This window comes from Papaver somniferum, chromosome 11 (assembly GCF_003573695.1).
Source record: "Papaver somniferum cultivar HN1 chromosome 11, ASM357369v1, whole genome shotgun sequence".
NCBI classification, from domain to species: Eukaryota; Viridiplantae; Streptophyta; class Magnoliopsida; order Ranunculales; family Papaveraceae; genus Papaver; species Papaver somniferum.
In genome coordinates this window covers 64,755,560-64,779,124 of record NC_039368.1, presented here as the reverse complement: position 1 = coordinate 64,779,124, position 23,565 = coordinate 64,755,560, and the positions used below count along the sequence as shown (strand labels likewise).

Here is a 23,565-nt window from a genome sequence, read left to right as displayed (position 1 = left end):
GATTTCCGGGGTCCTTGTCAGGTTTCTTATTTTCCTGGTGCATTCTGTTAAAACCATATAAACAGATGTAGGTTGTGAATTGGTTGTGAGTTTGTTCTTTTTGTTCTATAAATAATGTTATTCATGAGTTTTCTTGTCCTCATACACCTGACAAAATGGTGTTGCTGAGGTCAAGCAACAATTTCGATAGTGTATGTTGAGGTGTATTTAAGAAGTCAATATTTATGTTTTTGTATTGATGTAAATGTGTGGTCTATATATTTCTTTTTCGGTTAGTTAAGTCGGTAATACTAATATGTTAATGGCTAGTATTTAAGTCTTATAATATTTTCCTTAGATGTTAATAAAAATCGAACTTTCTTTTTCACCATTTTCGTATGATATATACATGAATATGATTAGCCATACATAGTCGAGAAATGAATCTCTTCAAAAGAGGAAAAAAACTCATCTTGATCCATTTCGAGAAATAAATCAGATCAATATCTCAACATGTATCGATGTCAATTTAGTACAGTGATAAAGTCATTGGGTGCTGATACCGGTAGTCTGAATTCGAAATTCATCGGCACCAAATCCTTTACTGATAAGAAAATACTTAGTCAAGGGGAATCGAGACCAGGGCACAAACCTTTACCATTGAAAGGCAAGGAGGTTGATAAGAAGCTAAGCCTGAGACCACGAACAACAAGGTCAGGGCCGCCGAGATGAAAGAAAAGGCTTAGTTTTCACCAGTCGGTTTTGAGACCCTGACACCTATGTTGAAGAAAATCTTTTTATTTTACAGCATGTGATGTACATGTACTTAAAAAGTTAAAAGTTGTGTTGTCGGTTACAGGAATCCGCAATATCATGGTCGAAAAAGAAATGAAATATAGGGTGGAAATAGTAAAATTCGTTCTCCTGAAACCTCTACACGACTACACCCAACAAAAGAAATTCCGCCGACTCTCAGTACTCTATCCTCAACATTTTCTTCCCGCTTTTCAACTTGTTCATCCCATGGCGACGATAGGAATCTACAAACCATCTCCAAATGGCCTAAATCCCATTTCATTTTCATCTCTGTCGAACCCTAAATTTCAATTTCAAACAAACAAGAAACAGAAGAGAATCAACTATAAGATAAGCAATAACATAACAACAATTTATGCTATCCATAACAGTAAATTAAGCAAAGAAAACAAAAAAGATTCCGAAGAGGAGAAAAAACTAGGGTTTGTAGATTATGACAAAGGGAAGCATCAAAAAATTTCAATTCAAGTTACTGGTCTCAGAAAAGATGATATTCAGAAACGTTACAGGTTACGAGTCGATGGTGACCCATCACAGAAGGATTGGACTATTTCTGAAGTGGTGGAAAAAATTCTTAAGCTCAAACATTGGGATGATATTGATGGAAAAGTTCTTAATCGCTGGGCTGGTCGATTTGCTAGGAAAAATTACCCTCTACTCATTCAGGTAATTGAATTTTTCTAGGTTTTGTAGAATTTGAAGTAGTTGGTGTTAGACTTTATGTTGGTTTATTTAGCAACAAATTAGGCTTAGGTTAAGCTAATCTATGTTTAGTTCTAATCTAAGCTGGATTAAGTATTTGCCAGATTAAGGAAAGATTAGAGTTAAATCAAGGAATTAAGATTAGCTTAAGGACATCTTAGGTGTCATGTTGCCTAAGCATAATTCACCTGCTGAGCTGTCATCCAACTAATGATGGACAGGTTGGATGACACATATCTACTTAAGTGATGATACGCCCTCTTCTAACCTCTTGTATATATCCAGAATTTTGTGATTTTCCATTGATCAAGCAAGAGGAAATAGAAGTAGAAGCTAAGTCATTGAACCCTTAATTACTTGATGATTTATGTCTTATTTTTCTTATACTTATAGAATTATGTATCATGCTTCTATTCTTCTCTTACTGATGTTAATCAATTCAGAAATTACTATGTGTTGATTGTGCAACTATTAGAAATTATGTGCAGCTATTGACAGGAAGTAATGATTGTTTTCATACCTATTTCAGATGTTGTAGAGCATGTAATACTAGGGTGTATCATGATTTCAGCCTATGAGTTCTATATAATCATGTTTATGGATTAAGTATATTGATTATGAAGCTGAAATGCCAACAGTTGGTACTAGGAAAAACCTCACATTTGCTTATTCTTGTTGATAATAGGAGATAACAAAACTTGGTGCCATTGAACACAGTGTTGAAGTTTTCCGGTGGATGAAAAATCAAAAAACTTATTGTGCTCGAAATGATATCTACAATATGATGATTAGGTTATACGGAAGACATAATCGCATAGATCAAGCTCGCGGCTTGTTTTTTGAAATGCAAGAGTGGAGGTAAGGTTATTGTGCGTTCTCTCAAGTTTTTGTTGCAACTAAAACATAGTGGAGGGTTAGAACAATGGGTTCTCCATTTGATCGTCTCTGCATTATATAGTGACAGAGTGCATACTTTGCTGTTAGGTGCAAGCCTGATGTTGAAACCTACAACGCGCTCATTAATGCACATGGTCGAGCTGGTCAGTGGAGGTGGGCTATGAACATCATGGATGACATGCTTCGTTCATCTGTATGTATCTTTACTCCCTTTTTTAATTGGCGGTAGAGGATGTCATATGGTATCAACATTTGTCATTCTTTTCTTTAGATTTTGTAATGCTCTCATGATATCTTGATTATAATCACGGGTAAAATGGGAACGAGAAAAATGTTACGTCTTAATCAGTGCCTCTCACTGCTTGAGGAACATGTTAATTTGTACTTTACTTGTAGAAATTTTATTGACCCAATGTCATGGGTGCAGATTGCTCCTAGCCGGTCGACGTACAACAATCTAATTAATGCTTGTGGATCCAGTGGACAATGGCAAGAGGCGCTAAAAGTTTGCAAGAAAATGACAGACAATGGAGTTGGGCCTGATTTAGTTACTCATAACATTGTGTTAACTGCTTACAAAAGTGGGGGTCAGTACTCGAAAGCTTTGTCCTATTTTGACCTAATGGAAGGAACAAACATCCGTCCTGACACGACTACTTTTAACATAGTCATTCATTGCTTGGTAAAACTTGAGGAATATGAGCGAGCTGTGGATATATTTAATGGAATGAGGGAAAAAAGAGCAGAATGTCACCCTGACACTGTGACATACACTACTATACTCTGTGCTTATTCTGCTTGTGGACAGATTGAAAACTGCAAGGCCGTTTTTGCTATGATGCTTGCTGAAGGCTTTAATCCCAGTATTGTATCGTATAATGCGCTTATTGGTTCATATGCTTCATTAGGAATGGATAAAGAGGCTTTATCAGTTTTTAATGGTCTTAAACGGATTGGAGTTAAACCTGATGTTGTATCATATACATCTTTACTAAATGCGTATGGTAGATCAGGTCAGCCTGAAAAGGCAAGAGAAATATTGGAGATGATGAAAAGAAACTCGCTGAAACCAAATTTAGTTAGCTACAATGCGCTGATCGATGCTTATGGATCTGAAGGATTGTTAACTGAAGCTGTGGAAGTCTTGCGTGAAATGGAAGGAGATGGAATCCAGCCAAATGTCGTTACAATATGCACCCTCTTGGCTGCATGTGGCCGTTGTGGTCAAATGGTGAGAGTTGATACTGTGCTTTCAGCAGCCAAATCTCGTGGAATCGAATTGAACACAACTGCGTATAATTCTGCTATTGGGAGCTACTTGAGCATGGGGGAGCATGAGAAAGCTTTAACCTTATACAAGGCTATGAGAATAAAGAAAGTCAAACCTGATTCTATTACTTACAATATACTAATGAGTGGTTTCTGTAAAATTGGAAAGTATAGTGAATCACTTGAGTTTCTTCAAGAGATGAAGGATTTGAAAATTCCTTTTTCTAAGGAGGTTTACTCATCTGCAATCTGTGCTTACAGTAAACAGGCTAGTGGTTATTCTGTAGACCTCTTTTACTGTTGTTATCTTGCTCTAGCATCTAATGAGAATGATGATCATTTCAATAATCTTTCAGGGCCAGCTAAGTGAAGCAGAATATATGTTTTCTGAGATGAAGATGAATGATTGTTGTCCTGATGCTATAGCATATACTACCATGATACATGCATATGATTCAGCAGGTTATCTTGTTTATATTTTTTCAGATAAATTAGGTAAGAATAAGCTGAGTGACTGAATAAAAGTTGTGACTCTGTAACTTCTTTTGTCTTCTAGGGAACTGGGAGAAGGCTTGTGACTTATTCGCAGACATGGAAATAAATGAAATTGAACCAGATTCTATTGCCTGCTCGTCTCTTATGAAAGCTTTCAATAAAGGATGCCAACCGACTCAGGTTGTCCGTCTAGCACAGTTGATGAGGGAGAAAGCAATTCCTTTTAGTGAAGCTACCTTCTTTGAAATTATATCAGCATGCAGCATGTAAGTTTAAGCTCTGCATTACATGTCAAAATTACCATTCTGCACTCAAGCTTGACTCATTCCATTTCTTTCCATTGAATTTATTGTGTGAAACTATGTTTTGTAGAGTTAATTGTCTCGAAATAGCTTTCATGTTTGTGATTGTGGAACATGTTGAAAATTTACCTAACTATCATACTTCAGGCATGGATATGATTATGCACGAAACCTCATGTTGAAATTATAGTACTGGTATTAACATGCACTACAACATATGTATCACATAACAATAGTTGCACATAGAATTCAGCACCTGAACATGATATCTTTATAGCTTAAACTAGATTACCTTATCCTTGTCTATGATCACCTTATAAACATATATATCATATCAGTTCTTCAGCATTATAATTTTATAAACATCTTAAACAGTATAACCAGCATGTTCTACAGCTTTATTATACATAGAGATGAGCTTAAGCTAAATATGATTTGTTGTGCAAACCATAAAAATTTAACATATACCCATCATTGTTTTTATATCATTCCTAGTTTTCTCTTAAATTTGTCAATCTTACATATGAGTTATCGTGAAACAAATGGTTGCAGGCTACGAGATTGGAGATCAACAATGAGCTTGATTGAGATGATGGAGCCTTCATTTTCTCGAGTTTCAATTGGACTTCTAAATCAACTTCTCTATTTTATAGGGAAAAGTGGAAAGGTTGAGACGATGATGAAGGTATTCTTGGATTTTGGCGGCTCATTTCTTTTGTTTAGTGCTTGAAAAGATTGTCTTACCCTCCCGCTTCCAAAAATTTCCTGAGTTTGTTTTAGAACAAATTTGCGTTACACAATCTGTAGAACTGAGCCTGTGTACTCTGGAAAGATAAAATTTGAGAGGAAGTAAATAATGGCATCTTTAGATCTTCTATCCTTCACACCACACTCTTCTGGATTCCGATTTAAGTGTTGATTTTCCCTCAATGCGCAGCTGTTCCACAAGATAGTGGCATCGGGTGCTGAGATCAACTTTGGCACTTACTCAATTTTGCTGAAAAATCTTTTGGCTGTCGGAAAATGGAGGAAATATATCGAGGTACCTTCTTCTTCTTTCTTTATTTAGTTCGTCGTAGGAAATTGTTTTACTCACAGCAGATGTCTCTCTAATGTTGTAAAATCATCGGGTGTTCATACCCACCACTTGAGTTTTTTTCTTTCTTGCTTTCTATCTTCCAGACTCATATTGTCAAACACGTCTTCCAAATGTTGCCTGCTTTCCTCTGCAATTTGTATAATCCTTTTTGGAAGAGTCATGCAAAACAGCAACTTATATTGCAGGTATTGCAGTGGATTGAGGATGCAGGAATACAACCCTCACTTGGAATGTACCGCAGTATTTATCCTTGTGCATTGAAAGAGAGTGAAGATTACTCTGCACTCATCCAGGAAAGAATAGGTTTGTTGCTTAACTGGAGGTCTCCATGTTTTTGATGCTACAAACTTCCATTAGTTAGTTCAAGAGCTGTAATTTGGTTTTTGGAATTTACAGGATCCTTGAAAAGGAAAGCTAATCAAGGTGATTCCAACTATGACACACATATTCACCAAGCTGCCTCCTTCGATGAGTGATGGAACAAAATCAGGAATCAATTGGTTCAAGATTTTGGGAAGAACTCAATGTTACATGTAACGCCTTGGGATAGAAGAATTCAAGCCTCTAAGTCTTAGTTCTACCGACGAGATGACTCCACTATGAAATGGTACTTGTTCTATACAAGTGGCCGGAGTAACTCCAACATGAGTTTATCTCTTCTAATAAAAAACTATTCAAGTTGGCAATACGTTTTCTGTCGAAGTTGGTGAGATACTCCTCTAGTCTTTTTACTTTTTTCAACTGTTCCATTGTTGGTCTGATTAAAAACATGCTTGCATCAGTTTCACAATTTCTTGAAACATCACTAACCCATGTTTCAACCTATATTGACACTCTTACAGGTCTGCTGATAAAATGTTGAGTTAATGGTGGCATGTAATAACCACCATAAACAATGCCGAAAAAAATACTACTGATGATAGTCAGAGTTGAAAGAGGGACTGGCAAATGAAAGCTTAACACTGTTTAGGTCTCGAACCCAAGTCCTCTTAACCTCTTGGAGATTTTTCCTGACGCATCCTGTTCGTAAGGTTGGGAACCCAATCTCGGAACGTCATGAAAGGATAAAACCACGTTAGGGTTGGGCTATTTTATGGAAGATTTTGCCCAGAACTTGATTAAATCGAAGACTCTCCCAAAATTTACACTAGCAACACTTTCCTGCAAGTAATTACAACTCTGTAACTTAGTAACTGGGTATTTCTGAGTGCTGGTTTGATGTTGTTAAGGTAGAAAACAGGCATTTTTCTTCACTTTATTAGTTGTCCAAAATTTGTACATTTACTGTTTTACTTTTATCTGTCGGTGTAATTATCATTCTCGTAACCACAGGGTAATATTCTCACAACTTCTTCCAACGGTTATGCTATCTTTAGGGATACTCTCGTAATTTAGCCTATATATTTTGAAATTCGACGTTTTTTATGACTTTAAACGTAGTGTTCAGTAGCCACGTGTACGATCTTTGGTACTTTAAACTCTCAGTTTCACGGACCCCACAGACCAAATACTGACGAAACCACGAGTCTTGTGTACCGAAACCAGTAGGGACAAATCTGCCACTTCACTGAACGCGAAATTAACGAAGGTTATTATCGTAATATTCCGCGACTTCTTCTTCTACTACTCGAGTAGTTCTCTGGATTCTGGAACTGTTTAAAGCTAAAATAGATTCTCTGTACATATCTCTAAAAGCTCAATCTCTCACTTTCTCTCTTTCAGATAGGATTCATTTAGGGGAAGGGTTTATTGTTGAGTATAATCAGCATGGCTACTACTTCATCTTCAGATCTTGGATCAGGATTGAAAGCTGAAGGAGGAGAAGCTACAGAAACAGTTCCAACAACAGCAACTATAGCGATGGCAAATAATAATTATCAGAAACTTCTTCTTTACAGAGGATTAAAGAGATCAAGAAAAGATAGAGGGTGTACAGCTAAAGAAAGAATTAGTAAAATGCCACCTTGTGCAGCTGGAAAAAGGAGCTCCATTTATAGAGGTGTTACTAGGTAATTTAATAACCCCCAAACCCTATAAATGTTATAAAAGATTCTAATTGAGAAAAAGGAACTCCATTTTCATCTTGTCTTGCTCATTTATTTTTTTCTGGTTTAATATTTTCTAAGTTCTAATTGAGATTTAATCAATGTTGAATGATGAAGATTAGTACTATTTTTTAGTAATTTCATTCAGTGTATCGATGATTGTTTGAATACTTGTTAGGATTGGATTTCAAAGAAATTAATTTTGTTATGTTTTTCGGAAGGATGTTCTGCTTGTAGTATTTGACATAACTTCGGTGATTTTCAATTTGTGGGTACCGAAGCTGTTTCATTTTTTAGACATGATTTTGGGGGAATTTTTTGCGTCTCACAAGTTTGCTCACTAGTAGAGTCATGCTTTGGTTCAGGCATAGATGGACTGGGCGTTATGAAGCTCACCTTTGGGATAAAAGTACATGGAATCAAAATCAAAATAAGAAGGGAAAGCAAGGTACAACAAAACTTTGGGTGTTTTCCATTTCTATCAATACTTTCCTTTATCATTTTTGTTTGTTTGTTTGCTGTTTGTTTTTTTACTTTGAGATAACTGAGGTTATTTATGTGGTTTGCATGAAAATGGCTGGCTTGGGCTGATTCTTCAGTTTACTTGGGTAAGTTCCATAAACTGTGATACTCGCTGTCCCTGATCTATTCAGTTATTGCTGGTCTGATCTAATATTACCTAGTTCGGATTGTCGAATAGCAATTCGATACTCCTTTAGCATTTTTTATTTGACGGTGGACCTTGTTTCAGGTGCATATGATGATGAGGAGGCTGCAGCTAGAGCGTATGATCTTGCTGCTCTAAAATACTGGGGTCCTGGCACACTCATTAATTTTCCAGTGAGATTTAATTTTGTGTCCTTAACTCTACAAAAAGAACTTTTTTGTGTTGTTTCAATCTCGTTGGTTGAGAACATTCATTTCAGCGTTTCACACAGGGAGTTAATGTCGTAGAATCATCTCCACTTTAGCCCTGTGCTGTGGTGGTTTCTGTCCAAACCTCACATGCATACGCTTTCTGGATTAAATGTCCAATTTCTTTCTATGCATATTCCTTCTGATTGGCCTTGACTCATCTAAATGAGCAGGTTAGTGATTATTCAAGAGATCTGGATGAGATGCAAAACATTTCAAGAGAGGAATATCTTGCATCTCTAAGAAGGTAATTTTAAACTTTATTATTCCTGCTCTATCAGACCATTGTCATTGCTTACGTGATACTCCTACAAATTGCAGAAAGAGCAGTGGTTTCTCAAGAGGGATGGCTAAATACCGTGGGCTTTCTAGGTATAGTTTAAATATATTATGGTTTGATCCTTCATTATGCTCTGCATGCCACTCTTACTTTCACATGCCAGTGCATTATGATACATCGTAATTAAGTACTACATTGGAACAGGGTTATTAGTTTTGGCATCAAGTTCATCCTCATGTTTCTAATTACTACAAATCATTTTATGAATGAGAGCATTATTGAAATACCGCTCATTGGTAGACTACCCCCTCATGTTTCATCTAATGGAATCTTACCCTCTTATCATTTGTGTCAGACCATGTCAAAGTAGTCGGTGGGAATCTTCCCTTAGTCAAATAGGAGGTCTGGAGCAATTTAGTGGAAGCTTACACTATGGTAAATTCTATCCATGCTAACCTAGATGAACAACTTCATAATTTTAATAGCTGCTGTCTCCAATTACTATGACTTATAAATGTCTGTTATCTCTCTAATATATATAACAGGTGAGGGTGAGAATGCAGAAAGTGAATATCCAGGGAGGTTTTGCATAGAAAGAAAAGTTGACCTGACGGGTTACATCAAGTGGTGGGGGCCGAACAAAACCTGCCGTCTAAGTAAATCTTTCGATGAAACAAAGCATGGCAGTTTGGAAGATATTGGTGGTGGTGAGTGGGGTCTCCAGCCTACAGAGCCATACCAGATGCCTCGTTTAGGGCTTTCTCATGGCCCTGCAGGAAAGAAGAAGCATCAAGAAGTTTCTTCAGCTTTGAATATTTTATCGCAGTCTGCTGCCTACAAGAGTTTGCAAGAGAAAGCCTCAAAACAAGATAATGATGAAAATACGAACAACGAGAACACAAATACAGAGATGCCATTTCGTGATCCTGTCCCTTTGGAATCAACTAGTGGAGATGGTGTTAGTGGTGGTGGGAATGAGAGACACCTGATGAGAGGAGCAACAACACTAGGCATGAGCTGGTTGCCATTCCAAAGGACTACTCTGTCTCCGTTGAGAACTCCTTTCCTATCAGCACCACTCATGACTAACTACAGCACGATTGATCCCTTGGCGGATCCTATTCTTTGGTCATCACTTGTTTCTCATCCGACACCTGGACTTTCTCATACCTCAGCAGAAGAGGTTGGTTCTGCATTCTTTTTGAAACGAGTTCTTAACTACGTATTCCACTTATGTTTGTTCTCATATTGATCTCAAGCCCAATATACAACAAATCTTTCTGTGCAGGTTACCAAAACCGAGACCAGCTCAAGTTACAACTGTTTTAACCAGGAAGAACATTAGTCTTCTCAAGTTGCAGAACAAAAAGTCAATACTCTCCTTTCTGAAAGATGTATAAGAAAAACGATCCAGCTTGGATTTAGAGTGAATTATCTCAAAACAAAGAAAAAGAAGATCTATTACTCTCCATGTGATGTTGTTGAGCATCCTGTAAATATTCATATATCCAAAGTACTTTATATATGCTGTTGGGCTTACAAACTGGGGAGTCCTTTATATTATTAAGCTCTATTACGTTCAACATGTCTTTTGTAAACTGAAAGCATTCAACTGACCACTATTATGAACGATTTTTGGGCACCACTCCATTTTGATTAGGCAGCCTGCCCTGCTTAGGCCTATTCCTATGTACATGGCTAAAAAAACATGTTTGACATACCAAGCGCTGGCGATAATACGGAAGCCGGTTGCTTAGTGACGTTGCAGAGCGGCTCCGTTTTCAACTAGACCCTTGTTCATGTTCATGTTCACTGAAAATATGTACCTTAGTTTCAATCTTACTAATCCTCAACAATTCCTTTCTTTCATTGTGATTATTCGTAGCAGTTATATCATCTACAGATCTTTGTTCTTTCTCACTAGAATTTCAAAAACAGTTCAAACAGAATCGGGATTCAACAACATTGGTTTCAAGCATTACTTAAACATCTTTGAATTAAACAGAAAACAACTCATCGAGCATTACATAAAGAGTTCCGAATTTCATTTTCAGTACCACAAACCCACCCATTTCTCAATCTTACAGAAAGAAAAAACCATAAATTACCAACATTTCTTCACTAAATAAGTTCACCAGCGTACCATAACCCAAATTTCAGTTACTTTAAAACACTATCACAAACTTGAAACTCCTACAACCCCCATAAACTTTATACATCATAACCAAAAAATTCTCCTGAAACATATTACCCGTTCACAGATTCACCACAAAAACAAAAACAACACCGTCCGAAACAACATTCACAAAAAAAAAGAAGCTTGCCATCATATGCACCAGCACAAAGAAGAGTAGAAGGAAGGAAAATTACCAGAAAGGTTGTTTGATTAAAAACTTGTTGTTCGTCTTTAAGCTCGATGCAAAGCCTAAAAAACTAACCTTTTCAGATAACTCTGAAGAGATTACCACAAATCTTCCTCATCAGTATCCCAGCTTTCCTCCTCATATCGCTCACTGTCATCGCTATCTGATGGAGCCGGAGAAGTCCCACTGGAAGTCGAAGAATCCTCAATGCTATCTTCACCATCTCCTTCCTCTTCCTCAGTATCCTCGTTATCGGACTTGGCACATATCATCCTTACATCCTCTCTTCTTGGCTCACCTTCATTCATGGTGCGTGCAAAGATTTTGGGATTGACAAGCTCATACTCAAACCTTCTTCTCAACTTTCCCTCATGATAAGCCTCCATCTTGCGCTTGTCTTCTGCAGCATCAGAATCAAGGTCACTGGTATTTACCTCCTCTACATCATACTCAAACCCTTCAGAGGCCTCAGAATCACTCTCCGCCGCACTTCCATATTTTGGTGCTTTGGCATGTTTCTCCGCGCACTCTTCATCTTTTCTATCACGTCTTGCAAAGTATTTGGGTAGCCACGCGGCATAAGGAGCCTCAATCCTCATTTCTTCCCTCTGACGAGTAACCTCTTCTTCCTCCCTCTGAAGAATCCGTTCACGAATACGATGATCGATCTCAGCCTGAACATCAATTCTTAAACTCTGCAACTCCTCTAAACTCAAAGAAGAAAGAAGTGATTTGGCTTGTGCATATTCAGGTGATTATGGTTGTGCAATGAGAAGCTCTTCATCGGAGTTTGGTGGATTTTGACTAGATGGATCAGCCATTATCTCAAATAAATCTCTCTAAACTAAACCTTTCCTCTTCTGTAAACCAGTTAGGAAAAAACTTCTTTGAATATGATAATCTCTCGGCTAATCACCGCTTTAAAAACCCATTTTTGCCTATTCAATTCCATTTATGGAGCTTGGTTAACCGTCAAGTCGCTTTGTTTACCACGCCTATTCAAAACCATGCGTATTACCTTCAACCTTCTGATCATAATTGCCCCATGCACACCTATTTTCAACACCTAAAACTTATTATTACTTTTACCCTCATTAGAACTGTCATTAAGGGAGGTATTGGTAGGTCACCCAATCTTGTGGTAATATTTTGGGGTCTAATTAAAATTTTATGTTTTATGCATATTGGGAATAGGAAACACCAGTTGGGAGGCACCATTGAAGTTTGGGGCATATTTTCCAGATGGGTTGTCCCCAACTCAAGCCTAGCAATCAACCCCACTCTCAATACCACAACGCCTTCTACCAATCAAGGCGTTAACTCACCAGAAAAAATTTCCCACCCTTTCTCTAAATTTAACCTACACCACACAATCCATTATGCCACTACCATTATGGCTCTTGGCAGTTTTCTCCACTGTACTATGGCCCTTTCCAAAGCAGACAAACACATTTATGGTTTACCAATATCTGATAACATCATGTTGTTGTACCAAACTCAGATATCCCAACAAAAGTCTCAACAGATATTTGGGTTTGTCTATACTAGCATCATCCGGCACTTACATCACGTGAAGATCGACACCCTTTCTCTGTCCTTAAATATAGAAAAGGGTAAAGACAAATACACTTCATATGATAAATCATGTCTCCAAGGAGGGGGTAGCAGCAAAACAACAACAACATTACATCATTTCTCCCCTGATATTCTGTCATACCAAAAATATTATCTTCCTCATTCCTTTTTAAGGTTCAAAAGTTTAAAAAAATACAAAACTTATGTCATACTCTCATTGTCTGTGATCTCTATCATAGTAAAACCAGTAAGAGATTCCTCTCTATACATTACCATATTATATGTTTTCTCTACATCCATCATCCTCTTAATCCTATATTCATATATATCCAGGTCTCTTACCAAATGAAACTTCATAACTCTATTGATAGTTCCCAAGACATCCAAAATCTATCCATCCAAATGGCTGAAAAACTAACTTTACCATCAACTCTCTCAGAACCAGTCTTCATTGATAAGACAGTTATCTTAGATGAATCTGATAGCAATTGGAAATGGTGTATGGTTGGGTATATCTGTTGTGAAACCTTAGTTCCAACTTCCTCAATACGCTACTATATTTGCAATCAATGGCCTTTATCCCAAACTCCTACTGTTTCAACCTTTAATGGAATGCGCAACAAAGTTCTTATTCGTTTCTTAGATGAAGATGATTTTGAAAGAATCAATTCTCAGAGACCTTGGTTTGTATGTGGTTATCTTATGGTATTGAAAGTGGTTCCAATAGAGGGTTGGCCCCCAAATTACCAACTGTCTTTCACTGAAGAACTAATGTGGTTCATCTTATGCAACATTCCAAAAGAGTGCACAGAATTTGAAGATCTTAAGAAACTCACACTCAAATTTGGAGAACTTATTGAAGCTCAAGATCCTTTTGGTAAACACCCTCTCAAGAAAAATATGAAGGTGTGCATTAAGATTCCAGTTCATAAATCCCTACCAGTTGGTATCCCCTTGTTCACTACTGGAAGAACCCAGCCCTTTCTCATTGAATGAAGATATGTTAAGGTTCCAAGGTATTTCTGCACTTTTTACCGTGTTCTGGATTATAAGGATATCAATTTCCCAGCCTGGAAGTTAAAACGGAAAGCGATTAAGGATATGCCTGCTTCATGCAATAACTATGTTCTTCCTGCAGTTTCAAAACTCATGATGCCACCATCTCAAGCTAATATTCAAAATGCTTCTACCACCACTCCAACTACAGATACCATCATGCAACAGTCAGAGATTGTACCATATTCTCAGATTGAGCCATCTGCCCCTCTAATCTGCAACAATGGAAAGCAAAGATGCCTGATAAAAATATGGGAACTATTACTCAAAAAGGTCTATCCAACTCTTTCCAAATGGGGCCATTTGTGAATAGATCTACTGCTCTGAAGAATTTTGATGTAGGCCTTATCCAACAAAACTTGACTCATTAAAACGGTGGGTTACCAATCATCCTCAAGTAGGTAACCACACAAAACGTTGTTGTTGAAACTTCGATTATTAGTACTGAGCCAACCACTAGTGACCGATTCGAACAACAAATTCTTCAAGAAGATTCAAAACAGCTACTGTTCAAAGTCCAAGTCCCGTTATCACTAGAGGAACCATTGTTTCTGCTGAACATGATGCCCTTTCAAACCTCAAAATAAAAAACAATCCTAGAGCTGATTTGAGGAAAAGAACTACAGCTAGCTCTAGCCTAGCTAGTCTAGTGGTCATACCAGAAGAACATGATACTTCAGAACCTGATTATGCTCATCTGTGTACCCTTATTACAAATTTGGGGGAATTACCTGCTATCAATTTGACAAACTGTTTATTCAACACCCATCCTGTCATTGATTCTTATGGAAGATACACCGTACCTGCTGATTCCTCCCCAAACAACAATGGTGTCTGTAATAATTCTCATCTCAATGCTGCCACTCCTAATCTGGATTCCTCCCAAGAGTTATCTCAAAGTGGTGACGCTTCCAGTACTTCTATTGGTGGTGGGTCTAACTCAACCACTCAGGTAAATTCTACCCCCTCCCCCCCTTTAATTGATCCTATTTCTGTTAGCCCAATAAACCAATCCCCTGTTAAGAATGTCAATCTCATAGCTTGGAACATAAGAGGTTTAGGGAAAAAATCTGCCAACAAGGAACTTAGTTTGTTATGCAAAAATGTCAACCCTGACATTATTTTTCTATCTGAAACAAAAATGAACAAAGATCTGGCTGCTAGGAAGTTAAAAAATATGGGTTTCCCCTGCACGTTTAGTGTGTCTAGTATTGGTAGGAGTGGTGGCTTGGAAAAAAGAAATTAATCTTAACATTATTTCATCTAGCTTGAGGGGTATCCATGTCACATCAACAGACATTATTCACACTAAAGCTTGTCACATTCATTTCATGTATGGTGAACCAAATAGTAGCTTAATACATGCCTTTTGGGATCAACAATGTCAACAGTCTACTGTTCCTTTAGATGAACTTGTTTTCTTTATATGAGATTTTAATGCTCTCTTAGGTACTGAAGATAAAAATGGAGGTCTAAAGGTTGATGATTCTGGTTTTTTAAATCTTAGAAATTTCTGTTCTGTGTTTCATTTGCATGATCCTGGTTTCTTAGGCCCTAGATTCACTTGGTCCAACATGCAACAAGGTTCTGATTCGATTCTTGAGAGATTAGGTAGATGTTTTATCAATCAAATTGCTGAAGACCTCTGCCCCAAATTCTGTGTCAATAATTTTCCTAGAGATTCTTCTGACCATCCTATGCATATTGGTTTCAATTATGAGGATGTTTGTATGCCTAGACCCATTCATTTTATGGACATGTGGATGGAAGATCCTACTTGTAAAGATATCATTGCTAATTCTTGGTCTGTTAATGTGGTAGGCTCTCCTGCCTATAAACTAAAATCTAAGCTTTTAAGTACAAAAAAAGGCCTTAGAGATTGGAACAAAACTTCCTTTGGTAATATCCAAACTAATATATCTACCATCAGGAAGGATTTGGCTGACCTCCAACGCAATAATCCAACTGACACTAATTCCACTTCCAGACTGAAAGCTAGATTGGAATATCTTTACAATCTAGAAGAACTATACTGGAAGGACGAATCCAGAGAGGTTTGGCTCTTGGAAGGTGATAGAAATTCACCTTATTTCCATAGGGTCACCCTCTTTAGGAGAAAAAGAAATGCCATAAGTTGGATTAAGGATGCCTCTAATACTATTCTAACTGATAGAGATAGTATTATAAATTCCTTTATAAATTACTTCAAAAATCTATATTCATCTCACCCCCAACAATTTCAAGATGAAATTCTGGTTGACCTCCCCATAAAGTTTACTGCTGAAGATAATGCTCTTTTAAGTCTTCCTCTTACTGCTGAAGAGATTAAAAATGATGTTTTCCAAATGGAGGGAAAGAAGGCTCTAGGTCCTGATGGTTTTACATGCCTATTTTATCAAAAAAAAACTGGGACATTGTAGGTGAAGATGTCATTGATATGACTCAAACCTGCTTTAGAACATGGAATATTGTTAAGGTTTTTAACCATACTAATATTGCTCTGATTCCTAAAGTTCCTCTAGCTGAACATGTTTCCCAATATAGACCAATAGATCTTTGTAATTTTATCTATAAAATTCTCTCTAAAACTTTGTCCAATAGACTAAAACCTTTTATGAACAAAATTATATCCCAAGATCAAAGTGCTTTCATTCCTAAGAGGATTATTTCTGATAATATTCTCCTGGCAAATGAAACTATATATGTTGTCAACCATAATGACAAAGTTGAGGGTATTGCTTCCATAAAACTAGATATGTCTAAGGCTTATGATAAATTATAATGGTCTTTTCTTGAGAGTGTTTTGAAAAAAAATGGGCATCTCCACCCAATGGATTAAACTAATCAATTAGTGTGTGTCTACTGTTTCTTATTATGTTCTCCTAAATGGTAGTCCCACTGGTTTCTTCCAACCTGAAAGAGGACTGAGACAGGGGGATCCACTATCCCCCTATCTTTATATCATTTGCTCTGAAGCTCTTTCTTCCTACATTGACAGGCTTCAGAATAAGGGTATCCTGGAAGGCATCAAAGTGTGTAAAGATGCTCCAGTTATGACACATCTGCTTTTTGCTGATGATTCTCTTTTATTTTCCAAAGCTACTACTCAAAATTTTCAAGTTATAAAAAGCTATCTTCAAAAATACTGTCTGGCCTCTGGCCAAGAAATAAATTTTGAAAAATCAGGAATTTTATTCAGTAGAAAGATACCTGAGCATAGGAAGGCCATTTTGGCTAATATTCTTGACATTCAGAGCAGAGATTTAGGAGAAAAATATCTTGGAACTCCTACTGTGTTTCAAGCTTCTAAAATACAAAGCCATATGGGTATTCTCCAAGCTGTTGATGCCAGAATTTCCATCTGGTTGCATAAGCTTCTATCTCAAGATACCAGAACTACTTAGATTAAACACATTGGCCAAGCCATTCCCCTAGTTCAAAGGGGGTCTTTCTTATACCTAAACACCTTTGTAAGCTCATGGATTCCCACCTATGAAAGTTTTAGTGGGGGGAAACTTTAGATCCCAAGGATAGAAAGTTACATCTTTTGGGTTGGGACATCATATGCTCCCCTAAGGCTGAAGGTGGTTTATGCTTTAGAAAGGCTGAGCTAAACAACCTGGATATGCTGTCTACGAATGCCTGGAGGATTCTAGAACATCTTGATTGCATTCTAGCTATTGTTCTTAAAGCTAAGTATTCTCCAACTACTGATTTTCTGAATGCTAAGTGTTCTGCCAAGAGTTCTTGAACTTGGAAGTGTTTACATGCTATTAAAGAACTTATCAAACCTTTTATTTCTTGGATTGTGAGGGATGGTAAATTTATTGACCCCTGGTGTGATAAATGGATACCCACTTTGGGTTCTGCCACACCCAACCCTTTAGTCCCCTCGATCCTAGTATTAAAGTCTCTTATTTTATTGATACTCACACTAGGAGTTGGAATTTATCTAGACTTAACACCCATTTTGATAATGCTTCTGTTCAGAATATTGTCACTATTCCCTTAAGCCATCTTTGCACTCCTGATAGGAGGGATTGGGATCTTTCAAAGAATGGAAAATTTTCCTCTAAATCTGCCTACATGGGACTGAGAGGGCTTAGGCCTTCCCTTTGTAAAAATCTTTGGAAGCGTATTTGGAAAGTTAGATTACCCTACATAATTCAGGTCTTTGTTTGGAGAGAATCTAGAAATGCTTCGCCTTCAAGGACTGTTTTGCACACTAGAATGCCTATGCACTCTGTTGACCGTGCTAGATGTCAAGATCCTCAAGAAACTATTATGCATGCTCTGGTCCTTTGCCCCTTTGCTAGCAGAGTGTGGTTCCTGTCTGAGTTTAGTATAAATTCTCATTTCTTTTTAAACAAATCTTTTCTTGATTGGCTCTCTTTCTGGTTAATTGATCCTTTAACTAAGCTCTCTGATGAAGCTCAATGTCTTTTTATTACCATCCTATGGCCCCTCTAGACTAGTAGGAATAATTTCATTTTTCAAAATCTTAAAGAGTCTCATTTAGAAGTTCTATCTAGAGCTAAATCCATGCTTCTCACTAGGAAGTCCTGTCATGTTCCCTCTTCTACATGTCCTGTCAGAATTTGTGATAGATGGATACTCCCTCTGTAGGATGGATTAAATTTAATACTGATGGCGCTTTTGATATCATTTCTAGAGCAAATGGTGCAGGATATGTGATGAGGGATTTCACCTGCAAAGCCTCCTTTTGTGCTGCCTTGACCTTTGAAGTATTGTCTGCCGAAGAAGCTGAAGCCAGGGCCATATGAGCAGTTTTGAAGAAAGTTGTTGAGCAGCAGCTAACTCATGTCATTGTTGAAAGTGATGCGAAGGCTCTCATTGTTCAATTTTCTACTAACCTGTTTGATGGAAATTCGCGTACGGATGCTATTTTCAAAGACATTCAATTGTTTTCTTCAAAACTAGTAGTTTGTATTTTCAGTTTCCAACCTCGTTTATGTAATTCTGTTTCTCATGAGTTAGTTCAATGGGCAAAAACAAACAATGACTCTATGTACTGGTTTATTCCTCCTGTTTGGCTTATTCCAACAGTTGAGGGGGATCATTAGCCTTTTTGAAGGCCTTTATCTATATAAAAAAATGTGAATATCGTTGGCGTCATAAATTTCATCGCTCTTTTGACACTATACCGCTCAACGGATATTTCTCCTATTTTTTCTTATATATACGCCCATATACTTCTTCAAATCACTCACACCTACTTACACATATATTTTACCAATTTCTATATTTGTATCCGCGATTTTAAATTCCATAATCATCAATGGCTAGATCCAATGAAGAGAGGAATGTTATTATGAATTGGAGGAAATTGCAAGAACTTGGCGATGAGGAAGCTGAAGATAATAAACTAATTGACACTCTGATGCTCGTACATTAGGACAAATACCTAGAGTTTCAGAGCCAAAAGAAGTATTCTCAGGAAGATGTAGTATCGAGGGAGGTAATTTTACCACCAGAAGCTAATGCACGATTATTTTCACCCCAATTGTGTGCACTCTGATTAAAATTTTTAAGGTCGATTCTGCATGCCTCGGCATCTGGTGAAAAAGATTATTGAAGAGCTTTGTCGAGTAGAACCTCAATTTAATTATCAGTTTGATGCACTGAATATTAGAGGTCATAATATTGTACAAAAGGTTACTTCGGCTTTAAGGATTCTAGGTTATGGCAAACCAGCGGATGCGAACGATGAGTACATTCTTATGGGTAAACGACTTCATTAAGTTACGTTTCATTTTTTTTGTGAATTAATGGTTAATCATTTTGGTCCAACATATTTATGAAAACCAACCGGGGAAGATGTTAGACAAATGTTGACGGAGAATGAGGAAAATGGATTCCCAGGAATGTTAGGTAGTCTTGATTGTATGCATTGGGTATGGCAAGGATGCCCTGTTTATTGGGTCGGTCAATATAAGGGTCATTATCTGAAACCGACCGTTGTCCTTGAAGCTGCTGCTTTTTATGATTGTTGGATATGGCACATTTTTTTTGGTATTCCGGGTTCACACGATGATATTAATGTTTTGCACAAGTCGACTATGTTTGAAGATATGAAGTATAGAATTTTTCCCCAAGTACGTTTCATGATCAACGGCCACTAGTACACTCATGGGTATCATCTTGCGGATGGTATCTACCCAAAATGGTCAACCTTGGTTCAATGTTACCGTCAACCCCTGCCGGTGCATTGGGCCATTCATACCGGCATATTAACAATCGCCAAATGGCAGTGAGAAGGATGTGGAAAGCGCTTTTGGAATTTTTAAGAGGAAGTTCGCTATAATTTGTGGGCCATATCGTGGGTTTAGTCCTCGTGAAATGCACAAGACTATGCTCACTTGCATAATTCTTCATAACATGGTGACTCAGGAAACCAGTCGCGACAAGAAGTGGACTAACTATGAAGATGAAGATCTGAGGCCTGAGATTCAACCACAAAGAGGCGTCCCTGCAAGAAATTATGCGCAACTGACTAGTTACATTCCGAACCAGAATCTATATGACGGTTTAAGAGAAGATCTGAGAATGAATATTTGGGCAGAGTATGGAAGAGCAGGTGGGCGTAATTATTAAGTTATGTATTTTAGTTTTCTCTGTTAATTTTTTTATTCAATATTAAGTTCGTGAGTGAAATTATTTAAAGAGACTACAACAACATTTCAAATTAATCAACTTTTCGTTTCAAACTAATATTAAATAGAATGCAATAACAACGTATCAAATTAAAATGCAACACTTCAAATTAAAACTTAAATTAATACATAAATTATCTAGAGGTTCTACTACATTGAACTCATCCTCATCATCATCACCACCAGGTTGGTTGTTATTAAATTCAGCTTGTTGTTCAATCTGTGCTTGAATCCTGTCAAATTCGAATTGCCACATATGTTTTTGATGGGGGTTCATAATTAAAGTGTCATCCTGAAGAATGTTATGCTTGTCATAGTCATTCGCAATTTTTTCTTGAGAAATACGACTTTTCTTATTCTCCCTGTTTTGAAATTTCCTATCAATTACTCTTTGCTTCTCGACGGTCTTCTGATGCTCCATAAACTCCGCCATGTTAAATCCATCAGAGCTTCCACCTTCTTGAGCTGTTTTTCTAGGAAGTCTTGCTCTCTTCCTAAAAGTTTTTTATTAGCATCATCATTATTGAGAACTAAGTTGACATTTGAGTTTTTTGGAGTATCTGGTGAAGAATTTGATGGGCCGGTTGAAAATGGTGAAGAATTTGGTGTTGAGGGAGAAGAATTGTATGGTGACCTTTCAGGTACTTGTTGATTAGATGCTAACAATTCTGGATTGTATTTGTTCAACACCTTCAAAATATGGTAACAACTTTCGAAAGCGAACTGTTTGCCATGTTTTCGCTGCCATTTTGTACAAACCTGTCTTTCAACATCACAATCCACAAGACCACTCTCCCGTCCTCTCTTGGATTGCATTATCGATCCAACAGAAGAGGCGACTGCCCTATTGATTACAATGAAGCGTTCGGCCAATGCTTTTGCATCACGATAATTGATGTTCATGGTTTGTTCTTCATATTTACGAAATATGTTTTCCCACATGGTGTTACCATGTTGTTGTGCACCATCGATACAATCTTGGGTAACAAAAATAATTACGACAAATGCATTCATCTTCTGTGATGTTGTATTTTGTGAAAAAGCGGGGGTCTAACAACCACAACCAATATTTCTCTTGGCAATCTCTACGGACTAACTAGAATATACTTTCAAGAGAATCAACTAGACAGTCAGACTCAATCTTAAGAAAAGTATATCAAATAGTTATATCTCTATTTATCAATTCAATCTACAATCAAACAAATAGGAATTTGCGAGCCTGATTGAATATAAGAAATAACTTGTACGGTATCGAAAACCAATATCCAAGTGTCAATCAATTTAATCAACAACCAAAGGTTGGATTCACCATTGATTGAACTTACGCACAACCTGTGATATTTTAATTATATAGAAAATATAATGCAGAAAAGAAATAACACAGACACCACCAGTTTTGTCAACGAGGAAACCCCAAATGCGGAAAAACTCCGGGACCTAGTCCAGATTTGAAAACCACACTGTATTAAGCCGCTACAGACACTATCCTACTCCAAGTTAACTTCAGGCTGGAATGTAGTTGAGCCCTAACCAATCTCACACTGAGCAAGGTACAGTCGCGTCCTTACGCCTCTAGAACCACGCCAGATTCTGCGCACTTGATTCCCTTAGATGATCTCACCCACAACTAAGAGTTGCTACGACCCAAAGTCGAAGATTTGATAAATCAATTTGTCTCACACATAAAAGTCTATTGAATAGATAAATCTGTCTCCCACAGATATACTTATGAGTTTTGTTCTGTCTTTTGATAAATCAAGGTGAACAGGAACCAATTGATATACCAGCCTTATATTCCCGAAGAACATCCTGGAAATATCAATCAACTCACAATAATCTTAATCATATGGTAGTGAAACAAGATATCATGGAATCACAAACGATGAGACGAATATGTTTGTGATTACTTTTTATCTTGCCTATCGGAGATTAAATTTCGAGAAAATCTTGACAAGATAATACTCAATCACGATAAAAAACAGCAAGATCAGAATACGCAACTACAGAGAAAATAGTTGGGTATGGCTTCATAATCCCAATGAAGTCTTCAAGTCGTTAACCTACAGGGTTTTTGAAAAACCTAAGGTTAAAGGAGAATCGAATCTAGTAACAACTAGTATCACATAGGAGGTGTGGGGACTAGGTTTCCCAGTTGCTAGAGTTCTCCCTTATATAGTCTTCAAATCAGGGTTTGCAATCAATGTTACCTTGGTAACAAAGTATTCAATATTCACCGTTAGATGAAAACCTGATTAGACTCAAGCTAATATCTTTCAACCGTTAGATCAAACTTAGCTTGTTCCACAAAAATTAAAAGTGACTTCATTTAGATATGAGTAACCGTACCTAAACGTGTACACCTTTGTTGGATCAACAATAGTTAACCGAAGTTAGCCATATGAACATTTTCATATAAACCTTATTCATCTTAACCATAACTAGTTCAAATGACTCAAATGAAACTAGTTCTAGAGTTGTTCAATTGTTTATATTCTCATAGAAGTATACAAGACACAATTGAAGCAAAATCGATTTTGATTCACTCGAATCAATTCATGAACATTATACCACGGTTTGTAAAAGATTGCATTCTTTATTATATAAATGTATTAGTTCATGAATAAACCAATTTTAGAACATAACCCACTCAAGTATGCAAACGGGTAGCAAACTTAAGTAGCCGGACTTGGACTGTGTTCGCCAGTATGCAAACGGGTACGCTTACTTGCGTACACTTCCAAACTTCAGTTGAATCCAGTACGTGTACAGGTACGCATACTATAGTACCCGGACTTCAACTGACTTCTCCAGTACGCGTACAGGTACGCATACTCTAGCTTCCGGACTTTACCTGACCTCGCCAGTACGCATACGGGTATGTATACTGTATTCCGGTCTTGGATCAACACATTTGAAAGTACGCATACTGTGCTTAAATCCAATTATGGTTAAGTGTTTTAAACTCACATTTAAATCATCAAAACATTCTTAGAAGATGACAATAACTGTCTCACACAAACTATTAGCTTTGAAGCAATTTTCAAGTGATCGAATGATCAATACGAAACATTCCGAGTCTACATCAAATGACCGTCTCA

At 37.2% G+C, this 23,565-nt stretch overlaps 2 protein-coding genes across 2 annotated transcripts; both read left to right on the top strand.

The window, feature by feature from the left end:
• The first annotated feature begins 916 nt into the window (after positions 1 to 916).
• On the top strand, positions 917 to 6,857 carry LOC113321098 (pentatricopeptide repeat-containing protein At2g41720-like). Its single transcript, XM_026568977.1, has 11 exons — positions 917 to 1,461; positions 2,183 to 2,355; positions 2,482 to 2,587; positions 2,822 to 3,931; positions 4,020 to 4,125; positions 4,220 to 4,424; positions 5,013 to 5,145; positions 5,398 to 5,502; positions 5,745 to 5,862; positions 5,956 to 6,265; positions 6,402 to 6,857. Exons 1-10 carry the CDS (start codon positions 1,003 to 1,005, stop codon positions 6,033 to 6,035), a joined length of 2,595 nt encoding a protein of 864 aa, XP_026424762.1. The 5' UTR covers positions 917 to 1,002; the 3' UTR covers positions 6,036 to 6,265; positions 6,402 to 6,857.
• Positions 6,858 to 7,017: 160 nt separating this feature from the next.
• LOC113321100 (AP2-like ethylene-responsive transcription factor At2g41710) lies at positions 7,018 to 10,382 on the top strand. The gene is made up of 10 exons (XM_026568978.1): positions 7,018 to 7,147; positions 7,282 to 7,568; positions 7,970 to 8,052; positions 8,204 to 8,212; positions 8,356 to 8,444; positions 8,693 to 8,766; positions 8,841 to 8,891; positions 9,155 to 9,234; positions 9,345 to 9,982; positions 10,088 to 10,382. The coding sequence occupies exons 2-10, from the start codon at positions 7,327 to 7,329 to the stop codon at positions 10,142 to 10,144; spliced, it is 1,323 nt and encodes a 440-aa protein (XP_026424763.1). The 5' UTR covers positions 7,018 to 7,147; positions 7,282 to 7,326; the 3' UTR covers positions 10,145 to 10,382.
• The last annotated feature ends 13,183 nt before the right edge of the window (positions 10,383 to 23,565 follow it).

Coding starts and splice junctions, on each gene's coding strand:
- LOC113321098 (XM_026568977.1), top strand. CDS start 1,003: ATGGCGACGATAGGAATCTACAAACCATCTCCAAATGGCCTAAATCCC. Junction 2,588..2,821: donor ATGACATGCTTCGTTCATCT/GTATGTATCTTT, acceptor TCATGGGTGCAG/ATTGCTCCTAGCCGGTCGAC. Junction 5,146..5,397: donor AGGTTGAGACGATGATGAAG/GTATTCTTGGAT, acceptor CTCAATGCGCAG/CTGTTCCACAAGATAGTGGC.
- LOC113321100 (XM_026568978.1), top strand. CDS start 7,327: ATGGCTACTACTTCATCTTCAGATCTTGGATCAGGATTGAAAGCTGAA. Junction 8,445..8,692: donor GCACACTCATTAATTTTCCA/GTGAGATTTAAT, acceptor CTAAATGAGCAG/GTTAGTGATTATTCAAGAGA. Junction 9,235..9,344: donor TAGTGGAAGCTTACACTATG/GTAAATTCTATC, acceptor TATATATAACAG/GTGAGGGTGAGAATGCAGAA.